The sequence below is a fragment of the Uloborus diversus genome, chromosome 2 (genome assembly GCF_026930045.1).
Source record: "Uloborus diversus isolate 005 chromosome 2, Udiv.v.3.1, whole genome shotgun sequence".
Classification (NCBI taxonomy): Eukaryota; Metazoa; Arthropoda; class Arachnida; order Araneae; family Uloboridae; genus Uloborus; species Uloborus diversus.
The window spans coordinates 93,461,132-93,475,651 of record NC_072732.1 but is presented as its reverse complement, the minus strand read 5'-3'; the positions used below and the strand labels follow the sequence as shown (position 1 = coordinate 93,475,651).

Genomic DNA, 14,520 nt, shown 5'->3' with positions numbered 1-14,520 from the left:
GAAGGGTATTTTTCTCATATTTTGGGGGTGGGGGTGCCCTTGCCCTTGGGGGAAGGAGGCACCCCTGAAGAATATATTCTAAGCTTTCTCTTGATGGCTCTAAAATTAAGAACCAAAAATATTCAGAATTTAACAAATAGAAAATAAAAAATACAATATCCCTTGTTGATAAAATTAAAAGAAATTTATCAGTCTTATTGCATTCTGTAACTAATTTCAACATAGTGACTTTTAAAAAACTTGACAGCATGAAAGCATTTTATAGTCAAATGAAAACTAAACTTGCCATGCACCAAAAATTGCTCATATGACACAGAATTAATATTTCTCTACTTATTTAAAGGTTCAGATTAATTCATTTCCAAACAATAGGTCCAATTAACAGGGTGGAAAAGTGCTGCATATGCAGCATAACTTGAAGCAGAAATATTTAAAATTTTGAATTATTACAAGATAATGTTAAATGGCTGTGGCTTAACAACATTAAGTGCTATGGCATTTGACTATCATGTTGTGGAAATCAGTTTGTTTTGTGCTGCTGGATTGGATAGATCAACAGATGTAGACAATGAGCTGTTTAAAAGTGCATTTAAAATTGAAGGGATGTAGCAGTCTTGTTTATTGCTTTGCTTATTTAGTAAGGACGATTTAGGTTTAGTGCAAGTGATGAGGGTGAAATATATCTGAATATGTTTTGTAGAAGTTTTGAAGTACGTGGTCAGGTTGGTCATACTCAATTTTATCATGTTAACAATAAATGCAAAATAGGCTTTAATTCAAAAACCTTTCTCTGATTTTTTAAAAACTTGGACAGCTTTGAGTTTTAACTGTCTTACTTGTAACTAGACATTTAAAAAATTAAAAGTTTTAATATTTTGGAATTTTTCCTTTATTCTGAGACAATGAAAAATTGGTTACTAGTGTGCACTAAAGAAATCATGCTCGCAGTTTACTTCAAGCTTTATTTCATTCTGTTTTGTTTTTTAAAACTTGGATGCGGTTACAATTCATTCTTTCGCCAAGTTAATATGCATTTTCAATGAAAAATATTCTTTATGAAGTTTCCAATTTCAAGAAAAATTGTAGTGTTAAAGATGTTGTTAAATCTTTTTCTAAGCAATCAGTTCAAAAAACTAAGTTTACCTATGAACAGAAATCATAAAAAATCACAAAAGACATTAAACAAGCAAACAGCAATGGAATTAGTAACCTCTTTTATATTAATTAAAAAGTACATGCAATTTATATCAATGTTTGTGTATTTATCATTCTTTTTTTTGAAGTTATCATTGTTCACTTTCATGTTTAACAACAAATTTTACTCATTTAATAACATGCCCTGCTTCATAAACAAAATGATTTTCATATGAATAGTTTATATAAAAATTTTTCAATTTATTTAAGTATTTAAATAAAGTTAATGGAGAGACTTTCCCAAGTCTACAGCAATATTTCTTTTCTTTTTGAAGAAATCATGCAGCAATGCAAAGAGAAATTACCTTTTCTTTTGTTAATTTTGCAATTTCAACATTGTAGTTTTCTTTCAGCTTACTGACAGTATATGTTTCCCTAAAAATAGAAAATAAGAAACAGAATTACAAAAATGTTGTAAAAACAAAATACAGTGGTAAGTGGAACCTAGTGATATGCGGAAATCTGTTGCACATGAGATGTTATCATGTCTCGGTTATTCAAAAAAGTATATTTAAATATCCTGTTTCCTTTTATTGAAGAAGTATACAGCATGGCACATCAAAACTTTTTTTTAAAAGTAATTTCTACCTCTGTATTTCAAGCTCTTTATAAAGCACTTAATCATTTCCCTCATGTATAATATTTATACTCCACTCCGGGTTTCTATTGTATACAAGTTAAAATCACTGTTCTTCTTTGAGCATTTTTTAAAAACTGTCGTTTATTAAAAGATCTATCTCCAGTAAAATATGTTGTAATTTCACATAAACAGTAACAATGTTTATAGTCCAGTCAATGAACATTTTGTAGGGTGCATGGAAAATGCGATAATTTTTGACTTCAGAATATTGTTAGGGGTAGTTAGTAAGTAAACATACTAAAAGTCCCCGAACCTGGGGGTGAGCTAAAGGTGGGAGGAAGGGGGGAAGAAAATTTTGGGTTTTTAGAGAAAATGTCGTAAAAGGTGGAAAAAAAAGAGTTTAAAATAAAAATTCAAGTTAAATAAACTTTCTCTGAAAGTGTTTCTACACATATTTGTCAAATTTCCAATAATTTTGCGGTGATATGTTATGAAAAATTGATGATTTTCGGAAAAATTCTCCCTTTTTGTCAAACAATTGCTCCTAGTGCTTCCCAGGATCAGTATTCATGAAAATTGTCAATGACAATGTTGTAGAGCTTTAAATTTCCTTCAATTTGATATGCTACGTTGCTATATTTTATTCAACCAATCAAAAGTTACAGAATTTCAAACATACTTTCATGGCAAAAAATAGAACACTTGCCATTGACAAATTTCAAACCGACTCGAAAGGATCGCGAACTTCCTCTTTTTCATTGAGTTCGACAATCCTGATGGACAGTAAAGAAGTATTTGTGGATTACTACAACTCAAATGATGTTTAAGGTATGTGTGGGTGGGGGGTCGTGAAATTGCGACTTTGTGACAAGGGGGAAGGAAAGAGTAAGAAGTGCAATCAAAAGCATTTTTGAATACAAATATGTTTATGAAAAATAGCTTGTAAAACGAACTTTGTGACAAAGGGAGGGGGAGGGGGTAGAGGTTAAAAACGTTTGGGGGGGGGGGTAAAAAAGAGAGGGTTAAAAATGTTGGAAAAAAAAGTGTGACATTATTTATAGACATCCTTTACCAAGGAATCGGACGAAGATTTGCAAAATTACGTATATTCAGAATGAATTGGTGGACTGAGGATGTACAGAAAGTCAGCACTAAACATACTGTTTAAGGAAATTGATAACGAAATTAATTTAATTAAACTTTAATTTGTTGTTATTGAGGATAGTCTACAAAACTGTTAGGTAAAAAAAAAACGAATGTATAAACCATATGGACATCAATGTCAATTAGAAAGTTGAAACGACGGACAAGAAGGTTTTTGTTCTGTCCAACTTCCATAAGAACAGCCAGCTGACAAATCCGGTAATGATGAAGCTTTGAAAAACAAGACAAATACGCTACGAGCTTTAGATGATGTTGACGTTGATATTGCGAAGATGGCTAACATCAGATGGCAAAATTCTTCGGTAGTTATCATTTGAGAGGAAGTCTTCCTGGTTGCCCTCTTGATAGCCAAATCCTCAACTGATCACAACATTCTGCCAGAAAGCTAAAATCATACAACATGTATCTAAGGTATATATCAACAGTTCTTCTTCCCATGAATCCATTGAGGCTGCTGGGGTCATATCTATCTCTCATGGTATGGTGCTCTAGCCACAGAAAAGTCCCTCAATGAGTTCCGTTACAGATCATTTATCAAAGTAGCTGTAAACATCAAGACTGATCTCTAACTCTGCCATACCACCAAGTTAACCTGTAGCAAGGAACTTAATGATGAAGTACAGGATCGGGGGTTTGGGAAAGGAGGAATGACTAACTCATGCTGGAAAACTCTCGGAATCGGATGTTGCTTGTGACGGAATCTAGAAGATGATTTTGACTGATTGTTTTTCTACAAGTGACCAGGAGGTCACTTGTAGAAAATCATCGTTAGACTACTGTCGCAAGCTTGCAATTGCAAGGGCAGTTCCAACAACGGAATCAAAATATTTATCCAGCACGAAGGGGACGACGATGACATCAATACATTACCAATTTCTAAGAACAACTTTTCCACTGCTGGTGACATAACCCTTCTGCCTCAGAATAGAACCAAGATGTCACCTTACAGATGATATTTTCATTTTCTAATTACTGTCAGTCCATATTCCATATAAAACACGTTCAAAATATGATTAATATTAATGTAATAAAAACTATAATTACAAAAAGGTGCTGCCGGTCAGCTGCATTTACCTTATTTCTGTTATTAAAATTTTCATTATCCTGCTATAGCAGTGGTTCCCAACCTTTTAAGTTGTGCGTCCCACCAGTTTTATAGAAAACACCATTGAGGCCCACTAACTACTATATATTACTTGCACAGTCAAAATTTACCTTCTGTGGGGGGGGGGGGGAAGCATCTGCTCATAACTGTTCTTAAGTGTAAATAATAAACGGTATTAGGATTGAAAGTGAGTTAAAAAGAAGAATTCTGGAGACGTTAATCCCCCTGGCCCGAATCTTTAAATTCTGGACCCTCTGCAATAAATTCTGTAGCGCCCCACCCCAGGGGTCAGTAGAGTACATGTGCAACGTTAATATGTTTTAGTGCCAGGTTTTTCAATTTTTGTTTCAATTTGTTGGACCATTGGGACCCTTAAGGACGTAGGCCCTCCCGCACTGCGGGGTCTGCGGATTAGCAGAGCCGGGCTTGTATTCTCTCCTCATGCTGCTCCACTGATATAGATATAATGTACAAAAAAAATTTAAAATCATTTTTAAGAAAGAAAATAACTTAATTGCATTTATGTAGCTGGCATAGCTGTAAGAAAACTCAAAAACAAGTCACCAAAGTTGAAGTTCCAAGGGATTTTTGACGCTGTTTTTCCTCTACGAGGGAGTTGATATCTGGATTGAAACTGGATAGTTTTAGTCTCAAATAATTTCCAACATTCAATGCATTTTTATATTATTTTTAAAAAAAATCTGCAATGAAAAGTCTAATTAAAATAGGTAGGTTGTCGAAAAGCCCCTTAAATGTCTTAATTCAATGGTTAGTCATGCCAGTTCAACAGAGGAGAAGCATTTTTAACTTGAAGCTTGACGCTAATATTTTTTTTTTTGGAAGGGGGGGGGGGATTTTCTTTGAAGGCATTTCTGATTCATTAGATGTCTTATTTTCATTAGAATTATAGGGAAAATTCCTAAAAAACATGAAAAATCTTAATTTTAAAGTTCCTTATAAGCTGTGAGCCAGGGAGAGCTTTTGAGTGACAGCACATCTAAAAAGTGAATTTTCGCAAAGGACTGAAATTGAGACCCCAAGATTTATTTTGGTTCAGTTCCTCGACCAGTGTCCACGGCCCAATAACATACTATTCGCGGCCCATGGGTTGGGAACCGCTGTGCTATAGCGTCACATATTCATTTCAATAAGAGTAACGAAAATGAGTACATGCTAGAATTTCATAGTTTTTGATTGCTTGTCAGCTGGGTGTCGCTGTGATTGGACATAGGCTTCGTATTTCTTTGGTATCTGGTTTAAATCTGCAGCTCAAGTGTTCAACTGGTGGATTTTCAAGACACAGAAAACCGTCAGGGTCCTTGTCACATGATTGCTGCACAAGATCCTTTGAGCGCCTGCTTGGCACAGACACTCTGAGACAAAAAAAATGAGATATTTTTTTCCGAAAGGTATTGGTTTTCAAGAACGCCTACCTAAAATAACACTGAAAATGTGACATATACGAGGTAGGGTCAAAAAGTTCCCGGAATTGGTTAATACAATTTAATTGAAAATATATATTACATTCTTACATTATTTTCCTTCAAAATACTCCCTCCTGCATCCACACACTTGTTCCAGCGTTCGTACAATTGTTGGAAACACTCCTGAAAGCCGGTTTTTGAAAGTTCTTTCAGCTGCTTCGTCGCATTTTCAATCACTTCCGATGAATTAGCAAAACGACGTCCCTTCAATGCTAATTTCAGCCGTGGAAACAGGTAAAAATCTGGTGGTGCAAGATCGGGAGAATATGGTGGGTGTTCCAGAGTGGTAACATTGTTCTTAGCTAAGTACTGTTTCACCAATAGAGAGCGATGTGAAGGGGCATTGTCATGCAACAAAAACCAATCATTTTCTGCCCATTTTTCTGGTCTTTTTCGTTGAATTGAATCTCGTAACCGTTTTAAGACCGTCTCTCTGTACATTTCTTTATTTACTGTTCTCCTTTCAGGAATAAATTCATAATGAATCAAGCCACGGTAATCAAAAAATACCTCCAACATTACTTTACCCCAGCTTCTGTCCAAGCGAAATTTTTGTTTTCTGGGTAAACTTTTTGACTTCCATTCAGCAGACTGCCGTTTCGTCTGAAGGTCGTAAAGAAAGCACCAAGTCTCATTACCTGTTATAATTTTGCGCAGGAAGCTGTCGTCTGCATCAGCCATTTCAATCAAGTCCCTGGACATGGTCACTCTCATTTCCTTTTGCTCAGGGGATAACATTTTCGAAACCATGTGTAAGCAAACACGATGCATGTTCAAGTCATTATGAAGAATGCTGTGAACACTCCCATGTGAAATACCAAGTTCGGAGGCAATAGTATCGATGTTTGTTCGCCTGTCCGCACGCACAAGTTTTCGAACGCGCTCAACATTGTCATCTGTAGTGGAAGTGGAAGGCCGCCCAGTCCGAACATTATCTTCAATTGTTGTGCGACCGCCAAGGAAACGCTTGTGCCACTCGTAAACTGCCGATTTCTTCATGGCAGAGTTTCTGTATGCTTTTCTCAGCATCTCAAGAGTCTCTGAGGGTGATTTCTCCAGCAACACACAGAATTTAATATTGCCACGTTGCTCTAATGACGACATTACACAATTCGACGAAAGAGAAATCAGAGACTACAATATTAATACACCGCACGCACGAGACTAACAACATCTGCCTGTTGAACCTCATATGACCTTCACTAGCAGTGATGCCAACCTCCCAAACACAAACTTCTCTTCCAGCGAACAAATACTTGACTGTAAGCGACTATTCCGGGAACTTTTTGACCCTACTACGTATGTAAGAAAACAATTTCACAATACATTTAGTTAACTTTTACTTTTATTCGGAACACATTTTTCCTGCCGTTTCCGAGATATAATCGAAATCACAAAATTTGGCTCCCCCTTCCCACCTTTAACTTCTCACCCCCCTCCCAGCGTCGGGGACTTTCAGTATATATTTACTTATTAATTACTGCTAACAAATTTCGTACTGAGGAAATGCTGGCTTTCTGCACTTCTTCAGTTCACTTTCGTTAAATAATGCAATGGATATGGAGCTAGTTCATACTGCATAAACGTAATTCTGCAAATCTTCGTCCGATTTCTTGGTAAGGGGCTGTCTATAAATGATGTTACACATTTTCTCAACATTTTGACCCCCTCCCCAATTGTCAAAGTACTTTTCATAAACTAATTTTTATAAACATATTCATATTAAAAAGTGCTTGATGTCACACTTCTTACTCTTTCCCCCCTTTGTCCGACCCCCCCCTCCCGATCCCAACACTTAAACATCATTTGTGTTGTAGTAATCCACAAAAACTTCTTTATTGTCCATCAGGATTGTCGAATTCATTGAATAAAGAGGAAGTGCGCGATCCTTTCGAGTCTGTTTGAAATTTGTGAATGGCAAATGTTCCATTTTTTGCCATGAAAGTTCGTGTTTGAAATTCTGTAACTTTTGATTGGTTGAATAAAATATAACAAAGTAGCATATCAAATTGAAGGAAATTTAAAGCTCTACAACTTTGTCCTTGACAATTTTAATGAATACTGATCCTGGGAAGCCCTAGGAGCAAATGTTTGACAAAAAAGAGAGAATTTTTCCGAAAATCATCGATTTTTCATAACGTATACCCGGAAAATTATTAGAAATTTGACACATATGTATAAATACTGTTTCATAGTAAATTTATTTAGCTTGAATTTTTATTTTAAATGCATTTTTCCCACCGTTTCCGACATTTTCTCGAAAAACCCAAAATTTTCTTCCCCCCTCCCTCCCACCTTTAGCTCACCCCCCAGGGTCGGGGACTTTTAGTATGTTTACTTACTAACTACCCCTAACAATATTCTGAAGTCAAAAACTATCGCATATTCCATGCACGCTACACCCCTGTTTTGAGCACTCATTGACTGGACTATTAAGGCAAGATTGATTGTATTACCATCATTACAGAGCAATATTGCATTATTTTCAAATAAAAACATAAATACAGACAAGTACTTTCAACAATGCAGAAAAATCGCTGCTCTTCGTAATATTTTTAATGCATTTGTATAATTTTCAATTTTGAAAATATAGTTCAGTTAGCAAACTGAGTCATACAATAGAAATGATGAAGTGATATAGATTGTAAAGGATTTTAGAGCTTATTCACCACTTAATTAACTTCTTTTTAAACAAATTCCCTTAAAATAAAAATAAAATTTACTAGAGGTTAGAACCATTATTTTGTTTCTTTGCAATTTAAAAAGTTTTTCTTTAATAAAATTTTGCAAACTATTCAATTGAGATTATATTTAAAAGAAAAAAGAGTTATGAATAGATACTGAGAATTTTACGATAATATTAATAAATAAGAAAAATAATAATAAAAGAAACACACAAGCTTTTTCTTTTTGAGTTACAATCAAAATCACTACTCATTTTTTTAATTTAAAATTCATCATTTTCCTTTTTTGCAAGATGTTGCAATATTTAAATATTGTTTAACCACAGAAAAAAAAAAGCTAAATGAAAAAAAAAATATTTTGTAACAAAATTTAATATTTTTATGGTATATGCATAAATACCTGTCTTTGTTCTCTTCTAACATTATGATTTTAGCTTTCAATGACTCAAGTTCAGTTGACAATTGCAATTTTTCTTGTCTGAGCGAGTTGTTCTGAGTCTCCAGGACAGAAATTTTTGACTGATATTCCATGTATTTCTCCATTGCAGAACGTTCTTTCTCTGACATTAATGCTAACTGATTCTGTGCTTCACCTACATTTAAAACAGTAAACTAACATTTCAATACAACTTTAATACTAAGAATTAAAAAAAAAAAATCAATTTCTTGTAATATTTTTCATTTAGCCAATTTTATGTATTTTTTAAAATATAATTTGATTCCAGTGGCGGCGCTAGGCGTCGGCGACGTCGGCAACTGCCGACGGCCTCGCGCAGATAGGGCCTCGCAAAATTCTCAGAAGTAAATTCTCAGAAGTTTTAAGATATTTCCATGTTTTCGATTGAAGCTCTCATTAAATATAACAGACGCAAAAGTAATCAAAATAGTGCGTGCAGGAGAGACTGCACAGAGTCAGCCTTAGCAAATGTTTGGCCCAATTCTGTCGGGGCCTGAATTAAAAATATTCATTGGCAACAGCTAATTGATCAGCTAACTCTATCCCCCCCCCCCCTTTCTTTTTTCTCTTCTTTTCAGTTCTTTTCTTTTTTCTTTTGTTTCCTAAGTTCATCTAAAAATAAGAAAATATCCAAAATGCTGCTCCTCCGAACTCTTCCCCCTCCACACACACACACACCGAAAGCATTATGGAGCAACTGAAATTTTGTTTCCAGATCTTAAACTTCGCGATATTTCCAGCTTAAAGCTCCCAAATGCTCAACAACGTCGAAAATCGCTTAAAATTGCGTTTTTTTAGCTTGAATTTCAAAAATTACCGAGCGTAATATTACAAAATATGGCAATACAATCGCATTTTTAAGGATTGAATTTCAGAAAATATTCGGGCAAGGGTCCCCATATCGCCTTTCTTTTATATCATAAGCAATTAGGCTTTTTAAACTTCATTAACAGAAAGTTCAAGTGGAATGGCTCCTGAATATAAAATATTCCTAAGTTTTTTGGACCATAATTTTCAAAAATTTTCGAGGGATCTCCCTTCCTTCCGGTAAAATCTTCAAAGTTTGTCTAAAATTCCGTTTTTGAAACTTCAATTTCAAGAATTTGCAGGAAATTGATTTTGACTTTTTTTTTTTTTTTTTAAAGAATCGATCTGGGACAGTCTCTGACCCTAAAGTCAATAAATATGGCCTATAATCGCATTTTTAAGGCTTCAATTTCTAGAAATTTCCACTGAGACCCCCTGCACCTTTTTTACCTTAACATCAGCAAAGAAAGCCCAAAATGGCGTTTTTAAACTACAAATTTCGAAATCTTTCCGGGGGAGAACCCCCAGACCCCCCTTTCTATCAGGTAATTTTTTCCAGAGTCAAAGTGCCGGCTCCTCCCCCACCACGAAAAAAACTTCTTTTTGACTGTGCTACTAATCACGAAATGTTTTTGTCCCAGCAATTAAGTGAATTGGGAACCCTAAGTGCCAATAGTTAGTACAAAAACTAATTCTATGAATTCAATTATTTGTCTCACAATATTTTATGATTAAAAGGGCCTCGCAAAACTGCATCGCCGACGTTTACTTTTGCTCTCGCGCCGCCACTGTTTGATCCTAATATAACTTTTCAAATGCTAACCCATTCTGTGCTTCACCTATATTTTAAAAAGCAAAACTAACATTTCAACACAACTTTAATACTATGAATTTAAAAAAAAAAAAAAAAAATCATTTACTTGTAATGTAATATTTTTCATTTAGCTAATTTTATGTATTTTTTCAAACACAATTTGATACTAATTTAACTTTTCAAATGCTAACCGATTCTGTGCTTCACCTATATTTTCAACAGTAGACTAACATTTCAACATTACTTTAATACTAAGAAAAAAAAAATCAATTACTTGTAATGTAATATTTTTCATTTAGCTAATTTTATGTATTTTTTCAAATATAATTTCATACTAATACAGTGAAACCTGTGTAAGTTGACCACCTGCGGTGAACTACTTTAGTGGTCAACTTAGAGAGGTTGATTTATATGATAAGGGCTAATTCGGTGCCTGAAAAAGTGATCAACTTATTCAGGTGGTCGACTTACAACAGTTGTCAAATTCACAGGTTTTACTGTATAACTTTTCAAAGATAGGTAGGAGGTCACTTGCAGATACGAGAATGAGTTAATGAAATCAAAAAGTGGAGGGATAACTTGTTATTTTTTTAAGTGGGGGGGGGGATGTTAATGAAACAAACAAAAGGTAGAGGGAGGCCACTCCACTGTATACCTCCCCAACTACTGACTAGTTATAAACAAAAAACCAAAGGAAAAAAAAAAACGTTAAAGAAAGAAATGCTCATACGTTTGAAGCTATGTGAAATTTTGAGAAAATTTACAGAATAATTCTACATAGAAAATGAACTGTTTTAAAACTGTAGCAATGTAGGAACACTTAAAAATTTTCTTCTTCAATTTGTTGTGGGTCCACTAAATGCACATGTAATTGATTTTTCATTTGAAAGGGTAAAGGAACAAAAAAGGTTAATACACATTCAATATTATTGCTATCATCAAATTAAGGTAGACATCTGACCATATCACCTAACAAAAATGACTTTAGAAACACTTGAGAAGCAATGGTAAAAAGCTTACTTAATCTGTCAGTCAGACTTTTTTCAATCTTCTCCCACGATAAAATTTGAGTGTTAAAACTTGACTGTAAATTTTCAATTTGTCTAACCAAGGGTCGTGTTGCTGTAAACAGATATAAATTTTACAATTGATAGCCATACTTTTTATAATAAATAACATGTTTCATGACAGATAGTAGAATAGATAATAAAACATAAATTAAATTACCAGATGACATATTTTTAGTTAAATCTTCATTTCTTTCTTCACCTTCTTGCAATCGCTGAAATTAAAAATTTAACAATAAGTAGAATAAAGATGTTTTACATAAACATTGATTGAAAACATACATAAAAGTCCACACCCTGTTTCAGTAGTCTGAAGTACATTTTTAAAATAATTTTGTGATTTAAAAAATTGATTAACCAAATCAGATAATGATCCCAAGAACTTGCTTAAACTGAAAGTAAAATATTAAAGTTCAATAGCACTGGCCAGTGACTGGTTTAAACAGAGACTGAGATTATTATTTTTTTTCAAAATCAAATGCATACAACATCTATAGAATTTATAACTTTACACTGTGTCATTCCATGTGAGATGAGCAAATCAGCTGTGGCTGACATGTCATAAATTTCAATGAAAATTTTTATTTAGGTAAACCATGCATATCTATGAGGGAATGCAAAGTATGGAAGTTTAAAAACTGTTTGTTGCTTTGTTATTGAAATTAGAAGTTGATGCTTACGCTAAGCCTAAATTTTCAGAGTTCAGGGCAGCCAGTTTGTGATTCAATAACTCCGTAAGTTATTAATGTACACTTAAAAAATAAATATTTCCACATTCTATAAACAAATCTCTATTAGGCAAGAGGAAAGTAAAATTTATTCGGAGCTTATTTTGTATCTGAGACATTAACAAAGATAATGAAGTCAACTTGCGAATTGACTTCAGCTTTCAAATCACTCTTATAGCTCTTTTAATTAAAAAATACAGTAAAAATGATTCAGATTAAAAAACTATCTATAACTAGCTATCTGCTCTAATTTTGTCATTGTTTTTGAGTTCCTTGATGCCCTAGTCTTACTTTAAAAAATCAAAAATTTCCAAAATTTTCATTTTTTCCTCTATTTTAGATGTTTGTTTGAACATGAGGGAATGCTCTTAATTAACTCAATTTTTTTTTACGTAACATACTGAAGTGTCTTTTAAATAATACTAAAATTTAATCATTGGAATCAGCATATTTTTGTTTCTAGAATAACCTAAACTAAGGTAAAAATTCATTAGTTATGGCTATATATTCTAAGTTTAGCAAGACGTAACCACTTCTTTCGACTTTCATTTTCTCAAAAGTATGTTTATGAAGTACTTGCTGAAATGGTTCCTTAATTATTGTGTTGAATTTTCCTCTCCATACGTGATATAGGAAAAAAGTATTCTTAAGTTTCTAGAAAACCTATCATGTCAGAGAGCATGACTTAAAGAACCTATCAAGTTTAAAGATTAAGGCAGAGGTCCATCTTGTTTAATTCTCAATAGCATTTGAGATTGGGCTATGAGTTTGAGGAAATTTGTTTTATCCATGAATAAGTATATTTAACTATAAATGCACCCATTTATTTCAACCACCCCGCCGTGACGTTCTTTGAAACAAAAGGTTTCCTTTGGTAGCGAAACTCATCTATTTTGGTTATAGTTTATCTTTTCAGATAAGTGATTTTCTTATTAAGTTACTGCATCCACGTGGACCATCACCGTAGCACACATGTCCTATTAAAGATGATGTTTGTAAAAAACTACTTGAAATATATTAATGAAAGTACCAATAATGGCTTCAAGTGAATTTTCCAACAAAAATAAGCTACAAATTTTTAAGCAGATTGAAAGATTTTTTGTGGAGAGCAAAAAAAGAAAAAAAAAAGCAACATTTCTTTTGATGCATTTGTTGAAGTTTTTATTATTACTTGTGATAGATATATTTTATCCACAATTTCTTAATATATAAAAATCTTCTGTGCGGACGTTTGTCACCATAAGGCTTTTAAACGGTTGGACCAATTTTGATCAAATTGTGTGTGTGTAATTAAGTTATGGCAAGCATGGTTTCGAAGCGCAATGACTCGAATCTGAAACGTTTCTATTAATTAATTAATTGAAATATTGGATGTTATATCTCCCAAATGATTAATATTTATTTTAACCTATTTTTGAGCGAGAACTGAAATAAATATTTAATATATATAACCCGTTGCCAAAGGACAATAAGAAAGCCAGCTCTGATTTTTGTAATGAAATTTCCTAATGTGATATTGAGAATAGATAAAACGTAGAAAGAGAGAGTGAATACGTCATTTCTCTTGAAAACAACGATTTTAGGTCAAGTGACACATTTTAAAGTAAAGTACTGGAAGAAATCGGGTTTCTTTCACTAGGTTCACGCAAATTGTGTATTTTTCGTCGTAGTTAAACCATGGGAACAACATTTGTTTCTTGGTTCAAATCCATCTGAGTTTTGGCACCAATGATGGCAAGAATACTTTAAGGAGCATCAAACTAATCAGCACATTATTAAAGGAAAATGCGGTGGAATTTGTAGACAAAACAAATTTTATTTTCGTCCAGACAAATTACAACAGGATAGTTCTGTACACACAAGATCAGTGCAGTGGAAGATTTTTATCTTTGGTGGAAAGAACAAATTAGGCAAATATGCAAATATATGAAGTTTTCGTTCAAAAGATGGGATCGCTAATCGGTTGGAGTTTGCTTCGCTCGCTGATCGGCTAGATTACAGGAATGTGGTGGCTTGGCGACATTGGCCATAACAATATAGTTGCGTGATTATTTGTTTCTTGCTGTTAATGTAATTTATTGTATTTTTTTGTTCATTTGGTAAAATATTTTTAATTGCAAAGAATTGTTTTTGGTTTATAAAGAGTGTTCAGTCGTTTTAGTTGACTAACGTTTTTATTTTAAATTTGGAGGGGTGGGGGGGATTTTTGCTTATTCAGGGAACTGTTTTTATCTTTATCATTTTTTTAAACGGTATCCATTCAATTGTATTATTCTTTTTCATATGGGGGACGTTGCAGCTGGATTTCTTGTTTTTTTTTTCTTTAACATGGGTAGTTAGTTTTTTATACTTAATATCTGAGGATGATTTTTATCCTTTGAGTATGGCTGAAGGAACAAACCATACAATCTATGAAGATCTTTCAAGTATGCGAGA

The 14,520-nt window shown here is 33.6% G+C and overlaps 1 protein-coding gene across 1 annotated transcript in view; it reads right to left on the bottom strand.

The window, feature by feature from the left end:
• Positions 1-14,520, bottom strand: part of LOC129216430 (TATA element modulatory factor-like) — a 66,735-nt gene that overhangs the window by 21,056 nt on the left and 31,159 nt on the right. Inside the window, exons 14-17 of the mRNA XM_054850645.1 lie at positions 11,517-11,571; positions 11,310-11,411; positions 8,612-8,804; positions 1,500-1,569 (exon numbers count right to left, since the gene is read on the bottom strand). Of these exons, the coding sequence (XP_054706620.1) occupies positions 1,500-1,569; positions 8,612-8,804; positions 11,310-11,411; positions 11,517-11,571 (420 nt within the window). The remainder of the gene's footprint in view (positions 1-1,499; positions 1,570-8,611; positions 8,805-11,309; positions 11,412-11,516; positions 11,572-14,520) is intronic.